Source organism: Ictidomys tridecemlineatus, chromosome 3 (genome assembly GCF_052094955.1).
Source record: "Ictidomys tridecemlineatus isolate mIctTri1 chromosome 3, mIctTri1.hap1, whole genome shotgun sequence".
Classification (NCBI taxonomy): Eukaryota; Metazoa; Chordata; class Mammalia; order Rodentia; family Sciuridae; genus Ictidomys; species Ictidomys tridecemlineatus.
This window is the reverse complement of record NC_135479.1, coordinates 205359957-205386407: the sequence shown is the minus strand read 5'-3', so window position 1 is coordinate 205386407 and position 26451 is coordinate 205359957. Positions and strand designations below refer to the sequence as shown.

At 44.9% G+C, this 26451-nt stretch overlaps 2 protein-coding genes and 2 long non-coding RNA genes across 9 annotated transcripts in view; 2 read left to right on the top strand and 2 right to left on the bottom strand.

Moving 5' to 3' along the window:
* Nucleotides 1–5174, bottom strand: part of Eva1c (eva-1 homolog C) — a 79507-nt gene extending 74333 nt beyond the window's left edge. For 4 of the 5 annotated variants that reach the window (XM_005323534.5, XM_040286978.2, XM_040286979.2 and 1 more), the window contains exon 1: nt 5015–5174. In XM_005323534.5, the coding sequence (XP_005323591.3) occupies nt 5015–5174 (160 nt within the window). The remainder of the gene's footprint in view (nt 1–5014) is intronic. The other variant, XM_078044534.1, reaches the window with a different exon arrangement.
* A 125-nt stretch (nt 5175–5299) lies between these two features.
* On the top strand, nt 5300–16735 carry LOC144376473 (uncharacterized). The gene is made up of 2 exons (XR_013436996.1): nt 5300–5440; nt 10618–16735. It is a non-coding gene; the product is annotated as an uncharacterized LOC144376473 (long non-coding RNA).
* A 4659-nt stretch (nt 16736–21394) lies between these two features.
* Nucleotides 21395–22366, bottom strand: LOC120890373 (uncharacterized). 2 transcript variants are annotated; one of them, XR_013436995.1, is made up of 2 exons: nt 22251–22366; nt 21395–21674 (listed from the first exon to the last, which is right to left on the bottom strand). It is a non-coding gene; the product is annotated as an uncharacterized LOC120890373 (long non-coding RNA). The 2 variants fall into 2 exon arrangements; XR_005734559.2 differs by lacking the exon at nt 22251–22366 and adding an exon at nt 21946–22128.
* The window catches only part of Urb1 (URB1 ribosome biogenesis factor), a 69451-nt gene continuing 65344 nt past the window's right edge, over nt 22345–26451 (top strand). The window contains exons 1-2 of the mRNA XM_005323536.5: nt 22345–22486; nt 26217–26356. Coding sequence (XP_005323593.2) covers nt 22345–22486; nt 26217–26356 — 282 coding nt within the window. The remainder of the gene's footprint in view (nt 22487–26216; nt 26357–26451) is intronic.

Below are 26451 nucleotides of genomic sequence, written 5' to 3'. Positions count from 1 at the left end.
AAGAGTAGGAAAAGGTCAATCTCCTCCGAAGGCACCTGAAACGGCAGAGTCCACTCCATGAACTCCCTAGAAAGGTCAGGCAGATCGTGGTCACTTTTTTTTCCTTCCTGATCTTGCTGCCTTGACACTCTCAAGGACCAAGTCCCCAGCTTGGCCTTGGTTTAGTGTTGGAGGCTGCCCCGGTCCTGCTTACTAGCTGGGTGGTCCCAGGCAACTTAGTTACGGTCTCTGAGGCTACTTCTCATCTGTAAATGAGATTAATACTTACCTCATGGGGTTGCTCTGAGGATGAAATCAAATAACACTGAGCTCAATTAATTGTTACTCCTTCCCTTTCTGTTTCACCCCTGGGCTGCCCTATCGAATAAAGCACCTGGGCGACCAAAGCCATCAATTACAGGACCGCTCGCAAGCCGAGACACTGCCCTGCTGCAGAAAGAGCTGGCAGAACATTATTCACATATGGTGACTTTCCAAGGAAACAGACAAGCAATTTCAGACACTTGCTCCTCATCGCTCTTCTTCTGTGACAGCTAGACACCTCCTTCGGACACTCAGGTTTGTTTTACTTTAGTTACGAGTTGGCTTTTCATTGCATAAAATGTTTTAAAGTGAAGATAACTCCTGAAATACCGGATGATGTGACGGAGGCATAACAAAACGTGGAGGGGTGTGTGCGCATGTGTGTGTGCCCGTGGGAATGGAATGAGAGGTGTTGACTGGGAGGAGCTGGAAATGCACAGTCCTGGTCTCTCTGAGGGTGAGCCCTGGGCTGGAGTCTGAAGGGGACACCCGGCCAGCCACACCTATGTGCCCCTGGATGAAATGATGCATGAGCAGGAGGCAGCCCTCCTCTGTGACACCAGGGCAGTTGTTCCCAACTCTGCTTTAGAAAAGAGACAATGCCTGGCTCTTCCTGGGTCAATGAAATCAGAAGTCCTGGGGTCCAGCTGAACAAATATTTTTTAGTCTCCTCAAGTCATTCTGTGTGCTTCCAAAGTGTATTCAACTGCCACATTTCAATATTATGAATATTCCTGGCCAATGAAATAAGGAGCTGCCAGTCAGGTTTATTTATTGGGCTGCCAATGAGCTACGTTATAGGCTGATTACATCCCACTAAAACTCACACCGTGAGGTCCAAACTTCCAATACCTTAGAATGTGACTGTATTTGGAGCTATGGCCTTTAAAGAGGTGGTTGAGTTAAAATGAGGTCATTAATGTGGGCTCTGATCCAATATGACTGTTGTCCTTGTAGGGGGGATTAGAACACAGACACACACAGAGAGAAGAGCCTGTGAGGGCACAGTGAGAAGACAGCCATCTTCAAGACAAGGAGAAAGGCCCCAGAAGGAACCAACCCTGCCGAGATCTTGATCTAGGACTTCTACTATCCAGAACCATGGAAAAATAAATCTCTGCGGTTTAAGCCACCCAGCCTGTGGCACTTTGTTACGGCAGCCCACGCAGACTGATACGACCTGGTACTAAGTGCCACTTGTTGCATACTTGGGTTACAGATGGCAGAGAGCAGAACAGTGGCCCAGGGAACCACATCCATCATACAATGACCTTTCTTCGAAGCCAAGGGGCATTTGAGGACAAGGAAGACCTTGCAGACTGCCCCCACTATCTTTGTCTCCCATCCCCTCTCCCTCCTGCTTCTCACACTTTCCACTACATGCTAAAAGTAGGGCAAAACCAGGAAGAAAGGGAAGAAATGGGTGGAAAGAGAAGACTTAAGTGTGTCCTCATCAGAGAAACCACAGAATAAAACCAGCAACAACAAAAAGTCAACAAGTACCCAGGTGCCACTGCAAACCAAGTCCAAAAGACACATTGAAGCCCCACTCTTTAAGGCAGAGGTTTTCATTGATGGGGTCGCAAGGATACCCCACCCTCCTCTCAGCTCTCACCCCCACACTCCAGTGCCTAGCCTTGATCTCTTATACTTCCCTTTGCTTTCTTCAAAGCAACCCCTCAAAAATCAATGACCAATTTGGCTATCTCAGGCCAAATCCTCATTTTGAGGATGCAGTCAATGGAACGGAACCCCATCCCAAAGAGGAACATGGATGGAAGCCAGTCACGTTTGAGGATGGGCTTAAGGATCAGAGGCACTAATTTTGCATGCACCATGCTTGCCTTCTCTAGGACACATTTTTTTAATGCAGTGATGATAGTCTTCTAGTGGCCACTGGCAACATCTCAAAATCCTCAGGGAAGAGAGAGAAGAGAATGCTTGGGAGCCTGTGTCTCAGCAGGCTTGGAGGTGATTAGCACAAGTCACGAGCATGGAGGGGGAGGAGGGGGCCAAGATGCAGCCTCTGGGTTATTAAGAGATCTGATGCTGGAATCCCCAGGGCAAAAAAATCAATGACCCAGGAAAATGATACCAGCTGACAGCCTCAGGCAAAGGCTCAAGGAAGAGTTGCAGAGAAGAGAAAGGCTTAAGTAACTTTCCCAAACTGCAAAGCAGACCTCCTGGGAGGCCCTATAGTATACAGACTGTGGCTGGGACCCCTGACATTTTGGCACTTTCTTTCATATGTATAAACCACCCTCCTGCAAAGGAGTCTCCCTGCATCTTGCACCAGTTTTTGATGTTTCCCTTATTTAGAAAACAAGCCAGCAGCATCTGTATAGTCAAACATGCTCTCCGGTCCTCTGCTATTGTTGTAGAGCTCTGCGGGGGAGGGTCCCCTGTCTCTGTGGAGCCTCTGTTTCATTTCTATATACTCCGCCAAGTTCATAAAAAGGGGAACAGGACTGTCTGTCCCCAGGAAAGCAGGCTTTGAGACCACAGGGAATCACATGATCAGGACCTACTGCTTCAACCAACACATTCAAGTGGACACGAAGACTCATTTTTGGAGCTTAGGACTTTCCTTCCATGCCCTCTAACACAGGGCTTGGGGTAGGGGGTCCTAAAGTTTCCTAAAGTTTCTAGTAAAATCAGCTGACTTTGCAAAACTTCATCTTTCTTCCTGAAACTTTTCTAATGTTTTCTTGATCCCATACTGTATAGAATTGGGGTTTAAACTTGAAAGTGTCTGTGGTTTCCTCTCGTCTTCTTCCTCCTCTTCCCCAAAGGCTGACTTACACTTTCTCCCTAGCCTTCAGGTCCCCAGGAAGTAACACTGAAATATGGGGCTGGGTTGTGGATGGACCTGGCAACAACACCACCTACTGCTGGTTGCAGGGAGTTTAAAGCTCTAGAATTTGGGTCCACATGGAGAACAGAAGGAAAAGGCTTTTGTTATTCTTATTACTTACAGGAATCTGCATCAGAGCATCCATTTCCCTCAGGATGCAGTCTCCCTGTTTGATATGTCAAATTCAAGTGTATAATTATTGCTACACAGACAATTCTAAGCTGGGGTGGGGTGGGAGCGCAGTAACCTATAGACTGTAACAAGTATTGCAACTACTTCCCTAAAGAAACAAACTCTAAGTGTCTATAATCTGTGAAAACAATCTAATGGTTACAGTACAATTTGCCTAAAGCAATATTTGTTCAGTTGCAATGATGTCACCAAAAAAGGGCTTGTCAGCTTTTCATTCTTGCCTTACAATATTCAGAGCTAGATGTACTGAACTTAGAACGGCTCCCTATAGCTTAAATCAGCAAATGCAAAGCTTTTGTAGCAGCCAAGAAAGTTCTATTATAAAGAAAAAGGAAGAAGGAGGAGAAAGAAAGAAAGAAAAAGTCGATAGCACTTGAAAAACCCGATGCATTTCCCCAGCACATTTACCACAGAGTTTTGATTCTCTGGGGCTTGATTTTAAGGGCCATAGTTTGCTTGCCAAATAGGCATATCTTGGCTTCCTTTGCCAAGCAGGAACACTGCCTTGATATTAAATATTCAAAGCAAAGAACCTCTGACCCAAGGGCTTTCAGCTAACAATGGCATTCTCTGTAAGTAAACCAGAAACCCAATTCAACTTTTGCTTTGCCAGTGTTCTTTGCCATGTACTAGTCTACTGCACAAACAGCGCGGAGGAATGACTCCATTTACCATGATTATATTGCAAAAGACCCTGCACCAGGGGGCCCCAGACAGGGTCTGTGTAAAGCCTGGACTTGGCAGAAGATCCCTGAGAAGGGGGAGTGTGGGGCTCGGAGCTGCTTCCCGGGTTAGGCGGAGGGAGTGGGGGCTGTTTGCAGGCTTCCAGCCTTGCCAGTTGGAGACCCAGGGCCATAACTGCAACAAGGGCTCTTGTTACCTTAAACAAGTGCCGCGCTAATAGAAGCACATGTTTCTATAGCCATCACCGACCTCGAAACTTCACTGACTTTGCGGCCACACCTGCCTCCTTGGAACTAACATCCTTTGCAGGAGGTTGGGTCGGAATTCCCAAAAAGAAAAGCCTTGTAGTTTACTCAGTAGGAGGAAGTCGGGACATTTGTATGTGTGTGAAGGAAACCAGGGAGACCGGGAACGTTGGGCACCTATTGGAAGTGAAGTCCTCCCTGTTCTGTGAGCTTCTCCCCATCTCTCATGGGATCTCCACCAGACCTCTGTTGCCCGCAGGCTTGCTCGCTGCCTGCCGGCAAGGACTTCAGGTCTAGGGTCTCCTGCGCTAATCTCCTTATGTGGGCACCCGGGAGTCTGCTTGGGGAGCAACTTAACTATGTGGGTGGCAGAGAAAGTACAACTCCTTCCACCACAACACGTGTATCTTCTAGAGCTGGGCGCGGCATAGGGTTCAGCCTAGGGAGCCGCCAGTGAACGTGCGACTGTCAGTGCTGGGTCGCTGGTGTGGGAAAATTGACGAAGTGGACGGGAGGGCAAGAAACTCCAAACACATTGCACATCCTTCCTTGGAGTGGGGGGCTACCCTGCCGCCACTGCCACACGCAACCATCTATCAGCCAAGAAAACTGACTAAGAGCACTCCTCAACTTTAACCCAACCAGATCGTGGCCCCTCGGGCAGCTGCTCCCAGCGGAGGGCTCACTTGGGCGCAACCTGGCGCCCGGGACGCACCGCGAAGGAGGGCGCTCTTACCGGAGAAGTCCGTGAGTGCTGCGATCTCTTTGGAACAGACCAGGACCGTGCAGTAGAAGAGGCGCAGGAGCTGCCCGGGAGGCTCTACCTGCCTGCGGAGGGCGGGATGCTGCGCGGGCTGGGGCGCTGGCGGTGGGCGCGTGCGTCCTGGCAGGCGCATGGTGCGCTGCGCAGCGGGGCGCCCGGAGGGGCCCAGAGTGCCGGGGGATCGCAGAAAGGAGGGCGGCGTCACATGGCTGAGCGCGTCGGTAGCCTGTAGCTCGTTGCCCCCCCCCGCCGCCTCCTGGCTGTCGGAGCCTCCTCCCAGAAGCAGCCCAGCCCGGGATCCCCAGCAAAGGGGAGGGGGCGGAGAACTGGGGCGGGGCGAGGAGCCCCGGGAAGGATCCGCGTAGTTTCCCCGGGAGGAAATCTCCGCTGCCGCCGCTGGTAAGGAAGCTGGGAGGGTGGGGGGCCTAGAGAAAGCGTAGCTTTCACCCGGCGGAGGCTGCGGAGGCCGGTGGCTGCTGCGTAGCAGGCAGGGGAGAGCGCCCCCAACAGCGCTCCCCAATCTGCGCCACTTGAGCGCCTTCCACGCTGGGGTCACAAACAGGGAGAAGGCCCGACACTCCTGGCCCAGCCCGCGCTGGCGGAGTGCCAGCTTCACCCTGGTCAGTCGAGCAGCGCGACCGGTGCCCGTGACGCACTTTAGAGGCATTTCGGTGTTTGCAGCCCGGGCGCTTCCCAGCGGAGGACCAAGGGAAGGTGGGGTCCTGGAGGCACAGGATAACAGCACTGCTATCCTAGCGACCCGCTGCGCTCCTGGTGTAGTCACCAAGCACTCCTAATTCCCATTTCACATGATAGAAGACCGAGTCCCAGAATTTGCCTAAGGTCTGGCAGACAGGACAAGCACCAATGGGGGTCTCAAAAGAAGTCAAAGGGCCCCAGAACCGATTTCTTTTCCCTTCCACTGTGTTTCCTTTGCTTGTTGATTCTCAGCAGCAATTGGCCATCTTACACTGGGCCCGAATAAAGAGCTGCTGAGCGCTAATAATTGGGCTTTGTTTTAAAATGGGCCACAGCATCTTTACGAACATCTTGATTACGTGCGGTGTGACTCTGGTTTGGAAGCCCAGCCCGGAGGCGAAGAGCTCGGAGGAACCCAGGACAAGTGCGCCCACGGGCAGCTACCTGGGTTGAGAGACCCCAGCCCTACGGTCCGCGCCAGCGATCCCCGCTCGGTGGCGCCGGTCAAAGGGAGAAAAGCCAGGCCGGCGAGCGCTAGGCACAAAATGTTCCTGATCACCGCCCGCAGGCCCTGCCAAGTTCCCGGCGTGCCTGACGCGGAAACGCAGATAATGAGGCCCAAAGGCGGGGCCAGGAGCACTGCCCCCGCGGGCTCCAGAGCCAAAGAGCCTCAGAGCGCTGCAGGGAGGCATGGGAGAGAAAACTCTCGGTGGTGCCCCTTCTGAGGTGGGCCACAGAGATTGCAGAGGGGCAAAAGACACTGAGTTTCACACAGTGCTCCCACAAGGGCTAAGCCAGCGGAATTGGGATTTCTCATTCCCTTTTTCCCTGATGGCAATGCTAAGCTTCAGGATTTGTCGAGCCGGATCGAGTTTACTAGGCACAAAGATTTTTTTACATCTACATGAAAATAAAAACTCAGCCTTCTCAATAATCCTGGGCCATAGGTATTAATGTGCACTTCTTAGTTGGAGTCGCTGGGCCTGGGAGTGTAGATAAGAATGCTCAAGACGCAGAAGTTAGTAAAGTTTGCCCAGGGCTCCGGTCCCTCTTGGATTTTCTAATCTATCCATTCATTGCTTGGGTTTGTATATGAATTGGGTACAGTGTGTGCCAGGTTCTATGCTAGGGACTGGACCTACTGGCAGCGTGAGACAACCACATTCCCTGGGGGGGCAGGGGCTGGCTGCACTGTTCTCTGGTTCTACAGTAGCTTCCAGATGCCAGGGTGGGCATTGTTACTGTGACCGCATACCAGGCGTCCTTATCTGTAAAATCCTCAGGCTAGTTATGAGGATTTAATAAGTGGACACAGGTGATGTGCATAATACAGAGCCTGAAACAGTAAGTGTTCAGTCAATATTAGCTGTGTTACAACATGGAAGAAACACGTTGAACAGTTACTGCCCAACAAATGGAGATTGGTGAAAGACCAGGGGCCACTGGAGCAAAAGAGAGAAACAAGAAGAAATGAGCAGAGCGGGGAGGGCAGATGCCAGGGGGAAATTCCAAGGCAAGATGGATGAGAAAGATGGCAGGAGTTGGCACAAGCTAGGCATGAGGGGAGGGTGAACATTTTAGAAAAGGGCACTAGTCTGTTGAAATCCAAAAAGAATGTGGCTCCATAGAAGGATGAAGAGATGGCTAGGGTGGCTGGAACAGAGGAAAGGGCAGGGTGACCTGGAGAGTCCAACAGGCTGGAGCTGAGGACCTTGGAGGCCTCAGCAAGCACTTCCATCTTTATCTGAAGGTATTGCTTAATGGACATTTTTATGTGAAGCTGGCAGTAGGTTATAAGCAGAGAAGTGATGTGACTGGATGTGCTCTGTAAGAGATTACCATGCTTATAGCTGGAGGTTTAGCTCAGTGGTACAGCATTTGCCTAGCATGAGTTCAATCCACAACACCAAATAAATACATACATACATACATACATATAAGAGTATTGTGGTTGCTGAGTGCAAAGTGACTAGAGGAGTCAAAAGGGACTCCAGGGAACATATGCCCCACAGAGACCCAACAGTTGCTTGGGTAACATTCATTGCAGCATAATCACAGTAGTCAAATGGTGGAAGCAACCAAGTGTCCATCAATGAATGAATGGATCAACAAAATGCAGAATATTATTCACCCATATAAGGAATGACAATCTGACACCTTGAAGATGTTATCCTAAGAAATAAGCCAGGCACAAAAGGACAAATAATGCACGTGTCCACTTATATGAAACATTTACAACAGGCAAATTCATGGAGATAGAATGTACACTAGAGATTACCAGGAGCTGGAGGGAAGGAGTGGAGAGTTACTGTTTAAGGAGTACTGAGTTCCTGTTTGATCTTCAAAATTCGGGAAGTAGTGGTGATGGTTGCATATCTGGGATGTTAATTACAGCCACTGAATTATATAATTAAAATGGTTAAAATGGTACATTTTATGTTATATAAATTTATTAAAACAACAACAACAACAAAAAATGTAATATGCCAAAACTCATTGGATTTTGAATGGATGAGTTGTATGACTTGTGAAAAACATCTCAAACTGCTAAAAAGAAAAAAAAGTCAAACAAGATCACTAAGGTGGGTTTGAAGAGATGGTCAGGAAGGAGTGTGGTCAGGAGAGCATGGCTGTGCTGTAGGCTGGTATGCTGCAGGCCCATACAGAGAGGGAGAAGGGGCCAACTTGGAAGAAGTCTAGGAGGAGGGTGGACAGCACAGTGTAACCAGGAGGGTGTGGGACATAAGGAAGGGAGAGGAGAGTGAGGATAGCTCCCGGGCTTCCCTCTGCATTGCCCTTCAATTGTTGGCTGTTAAATTGGAAGAGTTTACTTCTATTCAAGAATGTTTTTTTTAAATTCTATTTTTTAGTTGTAGACGGACATGATACCTTTATTTTATTTATTCATATTTATGTGGTGCTGAGGATTGAAACCATGCCTCCCGTGTGCAAGGCCAGCGCTCTGCCACTGAGCTACAACCCCAGCCCAAGGATGTTTTAATCTTTCAAGAAAACAAAATAACTACATTCATCTTCCTCTCTGCCTCCCCCATTTCCAAGTACCTTGGTTTCCCCCAATCAAATGGCAACTCCATTCCCTGCCCTATTCCCCTCCTTCTAAATATTATAGAATCAAATACCTCAAATTTGGGGCTCTATAAAAATTCATAGGAAAGGAAGGCAGGGAAAGACTGTGAGCTTCCAAGGAGGGGAAACCTTGCAAAATCAATTTGAGCCATGAGGAGGACTAATCTTTCCTACCAAGGCAATTTTCCCCTAAGCTCTTTCTTCTATGTGGGAATCTGATACATAAAAAGCAATTGTAGCCATTTGATTATTCAGCGCAATTATGGACACTGGCATTAGGGTGAATTCTGTCTGGTGAAAGGTGATCCAAATAACAAACTGTTCCCCAAAATTAATACTCCCACCAACCGTTTGAGATGATGCTAACCAGTTAGCAACATGATTTACTGGTTCATTACAACATAAAATGAAGGGCCGCCTTTAAAAAATTTTGTTCAGAATTCCAAGATAGCAATAGCAGAGCATTCAACCAAGCCTGGGCTATTTGAGCATAGGATCCTGAGTGATTGCCCAGGTCACATGAAGTCAGCCCTGCTGTTACCAGTATCTCCATTTCTCAGATGAGAAAACTGAGAACCCATGCTCAATTGGACCATCCAAGCCAGAATTTGAAGCCCTCTTGTTCTGTAAGGACACAGCAATTAGGGGATGGATGGTAAAATAAGGACTGGGGATATAGATCAGTGGTAGAGCACCTGACTAGCATGGAGCATGGATGAGACCCTTGGTTCAATCCTCAGTACCACAGTTCTCTGTGGGGGAAGTAGGTGTTCCTTTTTATGTGATGGCACCATTAGGCACTCTTGTCTCCTCTTGTATGATTTTAAGATGTGCCTCTGTATTTGCAAAATGCATTCTGTGTATGAGAGGAATCCTTACAGGACGTTGTAAATTAGATGTCTTATTTCATCTCTCTCTTCTTTTTTTTTTTTTTTTTTTGTGTGTGGGGGGGTGGGGTACCAGGGAATGAACTCAAGGGCACTCGACCACTGAGCCACTTCCCTAGCCCTATTTTTTGTATTTTATTTAGAGACAAGGTCTCACTGAGTTGCTTAGCACCTCACTTTTGCTGTGGCTGACTTTTGAACTCGCGATCCTTCTGCTTCAGCCTCCCCAGCTGGGGGAGGTGGAATTACAGGTCCGCACCACCACGCCCAGCTCTCTCTCTTCTTTTGAAGGCAATCTGTCCCATTTTTCTGTTACGATCCTATTTTCCTTCTTCCTTGAGGTCCTGGCTGTTTTCTTCTGCATATATCCCAGCCTATTTTGGAAATTATATACCTGGCACTCAAACTTTGTCTCTTATCATATCCTTTCACCTGAACCATCAAGGTGAGACTTTTAGCTTCTACCAAAGATGAGCTATAGCCTTTCTGAGAAGACGTAAGCCACCATTTATCCACCTCAAAGAAACAGACCTTTCGGCTCAGAAGCAGGAGGCTAAATGTTGTCCAGATCTTAAAAGAGTTATTTTTAGAAAGCAACAAATGGGGGTTTGTTTATGGAATTGGCACCACAGAGCCCATCAATAGCAAAGAACTTTCCTGCTGTTTCTGTAGAAATGTGTGGGGAAGGTTTGGACCAAAAGCAGTTAAAGAAGGCCTTTAAGAATATGTTCACAGCTGTCAACTGATGTCTGCACTGTTAGCCCAGCCAAGGCCAAAGGCATCTAGTCCAATAGTGTCTCTCTTTTTTGTTTCTTGTACTGAAGATTTAACCCAGGGTTGCTTAACCACTGAGCTACATCCCTAGCCCTTTTTATTTATTTATTTTTGTTTGTTTTGATACAGAGTCTTACTACGTTGCTGAGGCTGCCTAAGCCACCATTTATCCACCTCAAAGAAACAGACCTTTTGGCTCATTAGTCCTCACTAGGACTACAGGTATATATCACCACGCTTGGCTAATGTTTTCTAAAATATATATTTTTCGTTAATTTGTGTATACACTGTCCATGTGATTACATGTGAGTCATATTTTTTTTTTTTGTGAAATAAGAACATGCCACCAGCAAACTTTTGGGGTTCCTGGCTCATGGTCAATGATTGAATTCTGATTCATGGAGATTTTTCAGTGTGGGAATTCACTGGGAAACTCACTTTCTGGAGGAGAGCACAGACTGCATCCTGGAGGGAGTGGACACCTCTCTCCCATTTCCTGGCCAAGGCTGAAGAGTACGGTCTGTGTCCCAAGGAAGCCCTGAGGACTCTGCCAGTGGCTTGCCACTCTTCAGTGAATGCTGCAGGGAGCTAGCCAGCTTGAGCCCCACATGAAGGGGTCTTTCATATCCAGAGACCCCCTACTCCCTTCTCCCCCTTCCTTTCATTTAGGGACTGGGCACTTGTTATGGTTTAGATATAAAGTCTTCCCCAAAAGCTCTTAAGTGAGACAATGCAAGAAAGTTTAGAGGTGAAATGATTGGGTTCTGAGAGCCTTAACCTAATCAGTGTGCTAATCCACTGATGGGATTAACTGGGTGGGGACTGTGGGCAGGAAGGGTGTGCCTGCAGGAGGTGGGTCCTTGGGCCTGTGCCTTTGGGGTTTGTATTTTGTCTTTGTTGAGTGGAGCAGTCTCTCTGCTTCCTGGCGGCCATGTCCTGAGCCACCTTCCTCCATCACACTCTTCCACCATGCTGTTCTCCTTCACTTTGGGCCCAGACGTATGGAGCCACCTGTCTATGGACTGAGACCCATGAGTCCCAGATAAACTTTTCCTTCTCTATAACTGTTCTTGTCGGGTTTTTTGGTCACAGCAAAAAACTGACAAAACAATTCTCTTCCTACCTCCTCTGATGTCAGAAAGGGAAGAGTGGCGGTGGAAGGAAGCTGCCTAGCTTGTTGGAAAGCAGCAGCGTGGGTTCTAGCAGCCAGGCCTCCCTGCAGGCCCACACAGCGTAGGGCAGTGGCGAAAGGTGCAGGTTCTGTGGTCAGTGCACAAAGGCTCTGCCAAGTCCCAGCTCTGCCAAGACTGGCCCTGGTGTTACAGCTGTGGTGTCGGTCAAAGTTAACAGCGACTGAGCGTGGAAGCGTCACATGTGGGTAGCCAGATGAAAAACACAGTCATCTACACTTTACGTTGACGTTCATTTTAGGGACTTGGTACATTATTGTTCATTGAGCAGAAGATGATATTTGGTTTTAACTTGAACCCTTAGGAATGTCTTTGCTTCAAATGACACTTTGCCCTCTTAGGTAACGATGGAAACAGCTGCCAACTGTTTCCCCTGAGTGATAGCAGCCCGGTCTCTGGTGGCACAGTAGAAGGGACTTCGCCCATCAGAAAGGGTTGTCTTCCTCTTCCTGTACTCTTCCCAACCCTGATTCTGGAATACCCACTTTTGTTCCCACCTCTGGCCCATCCTGTCAGTCAGCCTGCCTCAAGTCTCGCCCTGTCTTCTGCCCAACAGCGTCCCTGTCCCCTAACCCTCTGTGACATATGTGAGTTTGGGGAACCTGCCTTTCCTCTGAGAAGCCTGCTGAATCTATCTTCAGTTCTGAGGTCTTCTCTTCGAAGGCCTGAAAAAATTGTGTATGTCTAAAATAGATATTTAACCTTTCTTTTTTAAAAATCATTTTTTATTGTGGTGACAAATATATATAATTATATATAAATATAATTCATATAATTTGCCATTTAACCATGTTTATTATAATTATCAACACATATAAATTATGCAAATTAATGGGATTCACTGTTTCCATACACACATACATGTCTGTTCCCCCTTCTTTCTCTACCTTTGTCTCCTTCCCAGTCTCTATTAATCTCTCTTCTACCTTTTGATGATTTTATTTGTTAGTTTCTACACATGAGAGAAAACATTTGATTTAGTCTTTCTGTGCCTGTATTATTTTGCTCAACACAATAGACATGTTTATTGTAACGCTCTTCACAATATTCACTAATATACGGAATTAGCCTAGGTGCCACAAAATAAAATGAATGGATAAAGAAAATGTGTTGTAATATACACAATGGATATTATTCAGCCATAAAGAAGAACAAAATCCCGTCTTTGGGTGGAATTGGAGGGCATCCGAAACATTTTTAGTGTACAGTCAAGTGATATTAAGTAGACTCACACTGCCCAGCAACCATCACCACCATGTATCCACAGAACTGTCTTCATCTTGCACAACTGAAATTCTGTACCCATTGAACAGTTCCACCCTCCCCTCCTCTAAATCACCATTTTATCCTCTGTCTCTACATTTGACAGCTCTATGGATCTCACGTCAGTGGAATAAATAAATGACTGGCTCATTTCCCTTAGCATAATGTCCTCAAGATTCACCCATGTTACAGCATGTGTCGGAATTTCCTTCCTTCCTACGAATTTCTTTCCTTTCTAATATTATAAATATTATTAGATTATGTAAATATAGCAATATATAATAATATTTATGATATTATTCATAACACTCAGGTATGTATGAATGTATGCATGAATGTATACCACATTAGCCTCTCTGGTGACATGTCTCCAAAAGGAAGAAAAGAGAAGGGTAGTCATCTACCATACATGCCAATCGGTTTCCCCTTGGTGAGCAGTGGTGAAAGGCCTTGGCCAGAGGTGAAGGAGAGGGTGGGAGGTGAGGGTGGGAGGCCCAGGCCTATGGCTCAGGCAGGTGGCTGAGGAGAAGCCTAAGCTTTAGGCAAGTCCTGTACAGAACCAGGGAATGTTATGAGGCACCGCCAATGGCGCCCTCTATAGGTGGGAATCTTCACTTCTGTCTCAGAAATGATGACAGTGGTCCATGAATTTAAAAAAAATAATATTATTTTGTGGCAAAATATTCACAACATAAAATTAGCAATCATAACCAAATTAAGTGTGCAATTCAGTAGCATGAAGCACATTGACATTATTGCCTAAGAATCACCACCCTCTGTCTTCACCTTCCAAAACTGAAACTCTGTCTCCATTAAACAATAACTCCCTGTCCCCATATCCCCAGTCCCTGGCAACATCATGCTACTTTCTGTCTCTATGAATTTGACTCCTTTAGGACCTCATGTTAGTGGACTAATGTGATGCTTGTCGTTTTGTGACTCACTTATTTCAACTAACATCATGTCTTCAAAGTTTATTCATGTTTTGCACAAGTCTGAATTTCCTTCCTCTTTAAGGATGAAAAATAATCTATTACATGCATAATCAAAAAAACAGTCTACTATATGCATGTGCCACATTTCATGTATCTATCATCCCCCAATTATCACTTGGGTCGTTTCCACATTTTGTCTATTATGAATATTTGCACTGATGAAAGTGAGTGTCCAAAACATTAGAAAATGTACATGATCCTTCTCAAAGGAGAACTGAAAGCTCTCAAAAAGAAAGTTAACCATAGTCCATCAAGGGGGATTCAGAATCAAACAACAGTGAGCTCTGGTTAAGAAAACAAAGCGGAGGCTGCCAAACCGTCTCAGTTCCTGGTGGCCTCAGTGTCTTGATAGTTTTTCACGGTGCATCTAGACAAACACACACTCAACAATGATGAGCTTGACTTTTACATTTCCTAACTGCCAAGATCCAAACAATAAATAATTTTGTTCTATTAATTAAGAAGTAGTTTTTAAAAATTACGGTACACATAAGTTGAAAGAAAAAAAGATTTTTATTTCATTCTTAAGTAACCACAATTATTTGCTGATGGGGTGTGTGTGTGCTTGTTGGGCACGTCGCTGTTTTTCTAACCTTGAAATGTGTTTGGGTACAGCTACCTTCATTTCCTGTTCCATGTTGACTTTTGCTTAATCCTTGTTTTTGTCAAGTACACACTGAAAACTCAGCTTTCTGAAGCTGTGACATTATTGAACAGAAAGTAACTATTTTGAACTTGAACTAGTAGTTTGCCTGGTCAAGAATTGCTCATTTCCTTCAACATACAAAAATTTCAAAGCAAACGGTAAGTTTCTTCCAGCATTCTGGATGCTTCGGGTGCCTAGTTTGGGAACTGGAAATCCATATCTCATCTTGTCCAGCAAGAAAACGATCCTCTGGCTGACTCTCCAACCAACTTCTCCCTCCATTCCACAGCTACGGTTTGGATGTGGTTATATTGTGTCCTCCACAGTTTCATGGGTTGGAAGGCTTGTCTTCAGTGTGTTGATGTGGGAGGCAACGGAGTTTCCAAATAGGGTCTGGTGCATGTGATTAGGTCATTCAGGGCTGTGCCCTCAAAAGGAATTGATATAGTTCTTATGGGACTCTGGTTAGTTACTCATCTTTCTGATACTGTAACAAATACTTGAGATAAATCAACTTTCCTCTTTACAGAGGAAAAAGCTTCTTGGCTCACAGTTTTGCAGGTTTCTATTCATGAACAATTTGGCCCTGTGGCTTTGGGCCTGTGGCAGCTCAGTACCCCGTGGCAGGAGCACCTGGCAGAGGAAGCCCATTCACTTCACGACAGCCAGGAAGAAAAGAGAGAAAGACAAGGACACCAGGGTCCCATGATTTCTTCAAGGGATCCCCCCCACACACAGAGACAAACTACAGCAGTTATCTTGAGAAGGTTGTTACAAAAGAGCAAGAGTGGTCTCTCCTTGTGTTCTGACTTCCTGTCTCACCACATGAGTGCTCTCTTACCTACATTCCCACGACCATGCCATCCGCCATGATGGGATGAAGTCAGGACGACCTTGAGAGAGCCTGTGCCATGCTGTTCAGATTTCAGCCTCTAATGTGTAAGCTAAATAAGCCTCTTTTCCTTATAAGTTGTACAGCTTCAAATATTTTCTTATAGCAATGGAAAAATGTATAATACACAGACACTCTGGCCTTTTTGTGTTCCTTGACCACTGTGATTTTGTTCCCATCTCAGGGCTTTTGTACTTGCTATAGCTTCTACTTGGAAAGTTCTTTCTCTGTGGGTTGCCATGGATTTCCTCCCTAACTCAGTCAGGTTGTCTGCCGTTCCCTGTTCCACCCCAGTTACCCTCACACCCTTTATTCATCTTCAGAGTGTTCATAGTGACCTGACTGTCATTCTGTCAGTCTTTCTGCCCCTTAGGAGGTGGTTTGCCCAAAACAAACCTCTCTGAAAATACAATGACTTTTGAATGTAGCAGTTGAGGGTTACTTCAATAGTAACAAAGCAAAACGACAGTTTGATGTAAATAAAATGGTTAAGCACAAAAGGGAAGCAAACTGGGTAGTAAAGATTAAGAAAGTAATGAAAATAATACAAATGCACGAAATTGTTACACATTCAACAAGCCAAGCATATGGAAGGGAGAATGGAAATGGGAGGTGATGGCAACATTGTCCAATTGATGCTCAGTTACTTCTGCAGACTGCAAATCCAAATTGGTCCCCACTGTGTGAACGAACATCTCCAGATCCAGGTGGGAAGAACTTCAAAGTCAAATTGAAGAGACTCCCGCATACCAGGGCAGGTGGAATTTATGACCATGTTTTGCAATCTACTACATCATACTTTTCTGATTGATTTTAGGCACTATTCTTTATCATTTATTGGAGTCCTATAATATCCTCCAGTTTTATCCATGTTTTCAAATTTCCTGCCACATTTGAAAACATGAATAAAACTGGAGGGATATTATAGGACTTCAATAAATAATAAAGTTTATATTTATCATTTATTGAAATAGTTTATCATTTATTAAATGAGTTTATAATTTATTAACAGAGTAGAGCTCATGTTAGGTGTTCTTACTACATGTACACACCCCTTAAAAAACACCCCTGAAGGGACACACAGAAATTTTGGGAGGTGATGGATATGTCTCTTGTCCTGATTGTGGTAATAACTTTGTGGTGCATGCACGTGTAGACACTCATCAAATTACGTCCAGTAAATATGTCAAGCTTATTGCATATCATTTGTATCTTAATAAACGTGTTTGGGAATAAAAATAAAAGTTCCTATATCCATGCACATGTCTTTATTTTGTTTTGATTACACTTTTCACAGAAAAGTTGGAAAAAGAGTGATTCTGTATATTCTCATACAGAACCATCTAGTATTCACATTTTCACGAATAGGTAGTACATTTGTTAAAACTAAGGAACCCGCTTTACCATGTTACTCTTAACTCTGGACTGGATTTGCATTTCCCTTACAGGTCCTTTCTGCTCCAGTGTCCAGTCCAGGTACACAGTGCATTTGCCATGTGTCTCCAGTCTCATCTGCTCTTTAATTTTTCTGTCCTTCCTTGTTTATAATGACCTTGACTGTCTTTTTTTTTTTTTTCTTTCTTTCTTCTGGTACTAGGAATTGAACCCAGGGTCTGAGTCAAATCCCCCGTCCTTTTTATTTTTTATTTACAAGACAGGGTCTCACTAAGTTGCTTAGGGCCTTGCTTAGTTGCTGAGGCTGGCTTTGAAATTGCAATCCCCCTGCCTAAGCCTCCCAAGCTGCTGGGATTACAGGCATGCATCACCACGACCAGCTGACCTTGACAGTCTTTTAAAAAGAGTATTGGTCATGCCTTTTTTAATTTTTTTTTAAGAGTGTGCCTCAATTTAGGTTTGTCTGATGTTTTTCACATGATTAGGCTGGAGTTATGGATTTGGGGAAGGACATACAGAAGTGAAGGATGTTATGTTCCATAACATCAGAGATACATAGTAGCAGCATGACTCATCATCATTAGCTGTATGATTTGGAATGTATCTCTGTGTTCATCAGCTTTCCACTGCTGTGAAAAAAAATAACCTAAAATATACTGCCTGAGGAGGAAAGAGTCATGTGGCTTACAGTTTCAAAGATTTTAGTTCATGGTCAGCCAGCTCTATGGCTTTGGGTCTTTTTGAAGCAGAACATCATGGTGGGGAGTGGATGGTAGAGCAAAGATGCTCACCTCATGGTGGCTTGGAAGCAAAGAAAGACAGAGGAGGGATCAGCTCCTAATATCCCCTGCAAGGTCACGCCCTCAGAGACCTAAATTTCTTCCATTAGGCCTCACTTCCCAAAAGTTCCACCATCTTCCAATAGCACAACAGGCTGGCGAACAAAACTTCAACATGTGGCCTTTGGAAGACATTTCAGATCCAAATCATAAGGAACAAGTATTATTTCTTTGTTGGCAGAAAATTCTCTTCTGATAAATTAATTTGAAAATATTGCTATTCAAACTTTTAATATTTCTAATGATGAAGGTGTCAGCCGAGTCTACGTAATAACGTTGAAAGTTAACATTTGATATTTTAACCTCTAAGTTGGCTACATGTTGCTGTTCAGGACCTCAACTCAACAACCTAGTGTTCTTGAGTAGTCAGTCAGTCCAGTCTGAGTTCTCGGTCATCAACATAATACGTATTTATTGGGGAGATAGCCCTTTCAGGCATTGTTCCAGAAGGATCTGTGTGTACCATTTTAAAATCTATTTTTTGAAAATCGAGGCATGTCCCCAAATTTAAAACTATAACACGTGGGATGATGGTTGGAATTCAGGCAGATGGATGTCAACCTTCAGAAGCTCGTTTTCTTCTTTGTCCATGACCTACCTGCCTTCTCATTCCCTCCTCTCCCCACATTTAAAGCCACAGTGATAAGCCAGGTGCAGTGGTGCTTGCCTGTGATCCCAGGTACTTGAGAGACTAAGGCAGGAAGATCACAAGTTTGAGGCCAGCTCATCAAGACCCTAGCAACTTACCAACTTAGACCCTCTCTCAAAATAAAATTTAAAGGACTGGGAATGTGATTCAGTGGTAAAGCACCACTGAGTTTAATCCCTAGTCTGAATGAATGAATGAATGAATGAATGAATGAATGAATAAAACCACACACACTAACTAAAACACAGAACTAAACATTCATTTGGGGGGTTGTGATCTCCAAGAGTCCTCTTTTAAAATGTAAAAAGTAATTTTGCTTGCATCCAGAGATGATAAAAAAAAGTGTAAAAATATTTTTGAATAGGCTTCAAACTGTTACTCTTCCCCAACACCTTATGGTGAATTTATCAAGTTTCCTTATTTTCTGATGATTACCTGAGAACAATTTTTCCAGGGAACAGGTGATGGAGTATAGGGAAGGAAGATAGGACCTAGCATAGGGATCCAGGAAGTCCTGAGAGAGACAGCTCCCTTATTGCTATTTTATTTCATATTGAATAAGGGAATATTTTTGACTCTTTTTATTTTATTTGTGGTGCTGGGGTTTGAACCCAGGGCCTTGTGCATGCAAGGCAAGCACTCTACCAACTGAGCTATATCCCCAGCCTTACTCTTAATTGATTCAGTGAAGGAAAAAGATAGACAATGCTTCTGCTTTTTCTATTTTTCACTATAATTTTAGAAGGAAGCCCCTAATAATCTAATCATAGTTACACTAATGTAATGTGTCCATTGCTCAAGTCACTCATTTATTGCATGGCCTTGTGACAGTTATGTCATCTTGGATTCTTGGTTAACTTATTTATTTGCATGGAATGTATTAGGTATGTCATAGCCTCAATGATATAATATACAATAAGTCCTTTATGATATAAATAAAAATATGATATAATATATAATAAGTCCTTGGTGGGTAAATACTGAGTTACACTTTCTGGAGTATATTATGATTAGCTATATAAAGCAATGTACATAGCAGATGTTGGCAGATATTGGTACTTTGTTGACCTAAATTTGGGAGAATAAGATGCTTATTTCTCTTTTCCAGCCTGTGGATGCTGTGTTCTTCACTGGGATTTATAGCAACTGCCTTTGAAACAATACATTATATTTCTTTTTGCTAAACAAGCAGATAATTAAACCGTCTTGATTTCAGAAAATGTTACACTAAAACATTTATCAGTAATGAGATTAGAATTTGTACCAGAATAGAGAAAGGAATTCCATGCGTTTGCTCTCTAAAATGTGATTGTATTCATAAGCTTTGATCCAAATTAAATAATGCAGGATAAAACTACAAAAATAACTTCGTCTAGTGAATGAAAACTCTCTTATTCTGAGGATTTATGATTAACACAGTATATTATGAACTTTATGTAGATTTTCATTGAACTTCTTCTTTTGCTCCTTTCCAGAACTTAAATTTAACCTTGTCAGATTGAAATGGGTAAGAAATGAACACACACACTTAACAGGTGTAAATGAGAAGGAAGGTCTCTGGAGATGATCTTCTCTAGTGGCTAATAAAGGTTGGTTACTTCCTTTCCTAATTCACCATAGTCCTGGGGTCAGTTCAAAAGCTTCCAGACTCAAACCTGCATTGTGAGCCTTTTGACAGCATTCCAATAAATCAACCTGCTATTTTAGAATTGACTGACATTAACCTAGCTCAAGACTTAGGTCTATGCATTCATTCATTCATATCTATATAGACATTTATTTATTCAACAGTTATTGAACCCTATGATGTGCCCTATGATGTGCATTTTATATAGTGGGAATGGAGCCTTTTGTGTCATTAGACACATTAGTGCATATTTTGGTGAAGGAGTTTGATAAAGAATATTCCATATCACCAATAGGTGAAAAGGGAAGCAAAGGAAAATAAAAAGTAAGAGAATAGACAGAGGGGTGAACAAGAAGAGCCCATATGAAGTGAGACACTTGAGGTTTGTCCAAAGAGTTTCAGAGAGAATGTTCCTGAGGAGGATGCCAGCTTAGAAGGTCCTAGTGGCTGTAATGCTCAATGTTCAACAGGCCAGAACAGACCTGAGGACAAACAATGCAGAGATTTTGTATGGAAAGCTAAATCACTATCTGAAGGTTGGTTGATGAAGTCTGTATCTGAACAAGGGGTTAGTGACCTGGCACCAGTGACTTAGGGTATTGGCCTGAGTCAGTTGAGCATCCATCTATATTTCTGATCCATTACCTGACATCAGGTATGTCTCTGGCAAAGGAATGGGATAGGCACTGCCAACTTCCATTTCTTTAATTTGGTGCTAGATGAGTACTGGTTCCACTTAGGAACTGGAAAATCCTGGCAAGTTCCGTACTCTATCTAATTCTTTGTAAAGCAAACCAGCCCCAAGAGATAGTAATTTGCCCCAGGCCCACAGAGATGGAAACTGAATTCAGCTTTTGCCTGTGTCCTGCGCCTTCCTGCTGCCTCTTTGGGTGGGCTCACACTGGCAGAAAACAAATTTTGTGGCAGCCAATAAACCAGAGAGGAGGACTAGTGTGACCATTAGTTAGAAGTCTGTCTTTTTTAGTAAGTGTTGCCCTTTATAGTCTGAACTTGGAACATTTCTCAATATCGCTACATTTTTTTTTTTCAAATGTGCTGGGGTGTCTCCCTCTGTCTGACTTCCCCCCATGACAGTGGCACTTCCACAGGTGCATTTCCTAGTCTTCCTAGGCCTAGGGTCAGAGACAATACCATGTGTTTTTTCTCCAGCAGGTCACAAACAGCCACATCCTCAGGAGCTTACAACACACTTGCTTACAAAAAACAAGATGGTATTTTTTCACACTGGAAGACAGGACAGAGAATTCCAGGAATTACTGTCCTAATAATTATGATTTATTTAGATAGTACCCAAGTTTTGATGAGGTTGTGTTATACAAAACACACTTGCCAATTTTTACTTATGCATTTTCCTTTATTTCAGCATATTTAATGCAGTACACAAGTCAATAACGGTCTGCAAAAACACACTTTATTCCTGTCAAAGCAGTTTTACAAACATTGCATCATTTGCTGTGCAGGCAGGACTGGGTATGACTGGCTTTACTATCTTCATTTGAATGAGGGAAACTTAGATGCTGCCCACTGAAGGTTTTCACAGAAGTTACTTCATTTGATCCTCCCCGTGCATCTTACACAGCCGAAAGAGCGCGCACACTCCCATCAGTCTGGGCAAGAGTGGGGTGGAGGTTAATCAAGGCGACTTCCTGCTAGACAAGCCTGTCTGGTTCTGGTGGGGACAGACGATGGGGTCGGAGTTAGGGGCACATCCCTGGGCCCTGGTTCCCGAGCAAGGATTTCCCAGCAGCAAGCCCGCCTGGCATCTAACCCGGGAAAATCCACCCTGGCCAACCCGCGGGACCCCCAACAGGCAAAGTATAGAATCCCAGTGCGCGCGAGGCAAGTGCCTTAAGCGACATCTTTAGGGCGCCCTCAAGCCAAGAGCTGAACTCGTGCTGCTGGGACGCGCGGGGGCAGGTGTCGCAGCGGTCCAGAAGGACCTGGGAGGTCTTTCAGTTAGGCAACTGGAGAGCGCCGCCCGGGGCCAAAGGAGGGCCCCAGTAGGCCCTAACCCGCCGCAGCCGGGCGGGGTGTCGTGGCCTGCCTCCAGCCCCAAGCCAGCCCACTGCGACCTCAGGTACCAGCGAAACCCGGGCTCTGGCTAACGGCCTGCCCGGCCCCCTAGCGAGCCCCGCCCCTCAGCAAGCCCCTCCCACCGACGCGGCTCTCCCCTTACCACGCCCCTTCCGCTGAGCTCCCATTCCAGGCCCCGCCTCTTCCGCTAGCCCCGCCCCGTCCCTCTCACGTGTGGGTTCGGGAGCGTGTCTGTTTTCTGCGGGAGTCCTCTCGCCTGGAGGCCTGCGGTGCGTGGTTTCCGTCGCACCGGTACGGTCTCGGCCATGGGGGTCTCCAAGAGGAAGGCCTCAGGCGGCCAGGGCGGTGCAGCTTCCGCTGCGGGGGCAGCCAAGCGGGCCCGCACTGAAGAGCTCACGGGCGTACAGTTCAAGACTCAGCTGAGGGATCCGCAGGGCGCGGGGCCGGGTGAGTGCCGGGCGGCAGGCCCCGGGCAGCGAGCGCGTGCTTGCCAGGTGGCCTTCCTGCCACTGTCTAGACACGGCCAGACACAGCCTGCCGTTTCTGCGGGTCCTCGAGGGTCAGAGCCAAGCTTCTGGTTTTTGAAGGACACTGAGACTCCTGTGACTGTGCGTCCAGGGTCCCCGGCGGGCCAGAGCAGCTCCAGGACTGAGTGCTGCATTTCATTGCCCTGGGCTGTCAGCGACAACAGTGGCGCTGCCTCACTTGGTTTTGACAGTTTCATGCTGTTGCTCCTTTCCCTTGCCTGGGCACAACCATCAGCCGACTCTAAAATCTCCTTGTTGCAATTATCAGGAAAGTAAATCAAGCATCCTCATTCACACACAGAAAATGTTTATAGGGTTTCTACTTGATTCAGGCCAGTTCAGTAAGACAGTTTGGTATTTCCTTGGGCCATTAGCACCATTTTCAATGGCTGTGATCCTTCAACACTTAGGATGACCTGATAACACATGTGCAAGCTATGAGAAACCACCACAACTACTTGTCAGTTGCCAGGATTGGGCCAGTGACTGAGATGGAGCACATTCTGTAACTTAATCTTACTGTTGGTAAAGTGTAACCACAGTTAACAACTACTTGCAATTCTTTAGAAAGAATGGAGGTTAGGAAGAAAGAAACACAATTGAATGTGTTGCCAAGTGGAAACAGTGGCGTATTTCTTCCACATTAAAGAAATTACTAAATCTATGGTCAGCATATCCTCAACTTCTAATTTTTCTCCTATGGATTCTGTTTTTAAACTTTTGATGCCTGCCAGGAACACATACTAATACATTTCACTCATTTAGCCTTTCAGTTTTTATTAGGGTCTAGTGTTTGTTAGGGTTGAGATAAAATGTTGGTGAAAAAAAATCTGCCATAGGCCTTGCCATTGTGGGTCTTACAGTCAAGTGAGAAAGCAGATAATCAATAAAATCTCATATATATAATTCCAAAGGAGCCATGCATAGTGTCTGAGGGTACCTAACGGCCTTGGAACTAATTTGTGAGATGGAAGAAGATTCCTCCAAGGACATGGCTTTTCAAAAGGGCTACAGAAGGGACAGAAACAAGAGCCCTTCTGGAACAAGATGTGTTTAGCTACTATATCCATATTTTATTGTCTGGCTCAGAGAGTACCATGTCATTCATGAGCTGCGCCAGTTGAGCAGGTGTCAGAAAACAACTGGATTGACAGGTGATGGTTGTAAAGGAAGTAGTTGAAAGATACTGCAAAGCTGAAAGTCAGTGGGTGAAAGCATGAATCCCCTGTGCAAAACTGCTTTAGATTTATGTTTGAATCTAGTCTCTTCCTTTGATTCTCTCCTCCCCTTTTTGATATGCTTTCAGCTTCCTCTGAGAGAATTTCTGGAAGATCAGGGAAGTAGAATTGATGGATGCATATTGGAGGATTTTCTTTCCATATAGGCTTAAGGGACAATTTCTATTTATACTTCTTTCGCATGGTACAGGAAAAAGCTGCAGGTGCTCAGTGGATCATCAGGGATGATCCTAGATCAAGAAGGGTTCTGCTTCAAGCCAGTTCCTTGGAAAGTTTGTGCCCCATATTTCACTGCTGATAGAAAAGATCATATTGAAATATGAGTACACAAAAGATTAAACTTTGGAGCTCTCTAGCCTCACATTGCTTCTGTGTTCTCTATACATTAAAGATAGTTCTGATCATTTGGATGTTCCTAGCCGAACCCTCCTTGTGCCTCATTCCAACCCCTGGCCTTGGCAGCTCTCCTTCTGAGTGTCCCTGGAGTCCATCAGCTCCCCTCTTTCTCCACCATCATTCTAGTCCAGGCACCTTCAGTACCTATTGGGACTGTGGCTAAAGCTGCCCAGGGTTGGTCTCTCTTTTCTACCCTTGCTTCCCTACAGCCCTTTCTACATGCAGGAGGTAAATGATGTTTTAGAATTTCAAATCTGATGTTGTCACTCCTCTCATGGCTTCCTTCTGTGGCCTCTCACTGTTCTTAGGGTAAAATCCAGAATCATTACTGGTGCCTCATCTACCCTTGCTTTCTTCTCTGCCTTCATCTCAGGCCACGCTCACTCACCTACTCATTTATTTGCCTAGCATCAGTACTCTCCAGCCTCGGGGCCTTTGCATGTCCTTATCCTGCAACACTAACTTCCAATGCATTTTTGCCATTATCAGGTTAAGTATTACTGCTTCAGGGAAAACCTTCCCAGCCCTCAACTCTAAATCATGTTCCCCAGTTATAACCTCATTATATTCTTGATTTTTGCTTCATTGCACTTAAGTATAATATGACTATTTAAGTGATTGTGGTAGGTAGTTAATAAACATTCATGGAATGAAAGTTGGTCTCTGCTGCATTGTATGTACATGTGAGTAGAGGCCATTTCCAGGTTGTTCACCAGCACTTCCCAGGCACCCACTGTAATGCCCAGTGCATGTGGTGGGTGCTTGGTAGATGGTAAATAGAAAGGTGAGCGCAGAGATGGCAGATGTAATAGGTCAGCAATTTCAACTCTTGAATAGCCTGAACTATCTGGAGTTTTATGTTAGAGTTTGGCAAATGATTCCTTAAAAAAGAATGAATATTACTACTGTTCTTTCTGAATATAGTAGCAGCCCTTGCTGTCTCTTGCATTCTTGCATTTTCTTAAAGGAGAGGGATAGGGCATTGTGAGCAATTCCAGATACCTGAGGATTGAGCTCATGTGACCCTTAAAGGGAATTTTTAGGGTGAATTTATAGAGAAATATGCAAGTAGGAGTCATATCTCTTGGCTTTTGAAGAGCATCAAGGTCCACTGCAGTTCCTGGTGCTGGCAGTGGCCCAGGCTCTGTACATTATATACTCCATCCCACATAAAGCAGCACAGGTCAGCTCTAGCTTTTGAAGGAAGAGCATGGTTTTGGGAGCAAGACTGCCTGGATTTGAGGTCTTGTTCTGCCACTTCTTAGTTAAGTACCCTTGGCCAGGGCCTCAGTTTTCTCATCTCTAAAATGGTTCTAGTTCATGGGGTGAAGGGTCATGGTGAGAATGAAGTGACATGACATAGAACTCATAGATTGCCATCTGTTAGGTGAGGAAATGAAAGCTAGGAGGCCCAGGTGAGAGTGCTGGCTGGAGCCAGGATTGAAACCTGTGCATTCTGTCAGCTCACAGCTTGTTTATTCCTATACTGCCTTCATTCATCAAGTGTTTTTGTAATGTCCATATGGATCATCTACTGGAGCAGTTGAAATAAAGTACATGGCTTAAACTGCATTTATTTATTTTCTCACAGTCTGGACCCTGACAGCTGAGATTGAGGTGCCAGAATGGTTGTTTCTGATGATGATTCCTCCTGGATTGTAGTCAGTTGCCTTCTTCTTGGGTCCTCCTGTGGTCATCACATGTAGAGAGAACCTTCTGATATCTCTTACTTTTCTTACAAGGACACCAATCCTGTGGGATGAAGGCCTCAATCTCATGACCTCATTTAATTTTAATTACCTCCTGAAAGGCTCCATCTCCAAATACAATCTAGTAGGAGGACCACATTATGTGAATTTGGGGGGGAAACAGTTCAGTCCATAACATTTCCAGTGGCTTCTCTGGCTGTGTAGGTAGGTCATGAGGATCACGACAGGGAAAGCGGGTTGCAGTAGTGGCTATGATTGTTTCTGAGGAAACTGTCCTCGCTGACCTTTGAACATTACTCTATTTCAGCCTTGGAAGCATTTGTCACTGCTGCCAAGAAGCTGCCACAAGAAGACAAGTATGATATCGTGGAAGGGTATATAAAGATATCTGTTGAGTGTGCAGAAGTTTTCCAGCTTCTGAGTGGAGAGAAGCGGCCTGAAAGTGAAGTATGTTGTTTCTTACTTGGTTTGATGAAGAGAAAAAAAATGTTAATGATGTTGTGATGTTAAATTTGATGAAATAATGATATAAACATCTCAGA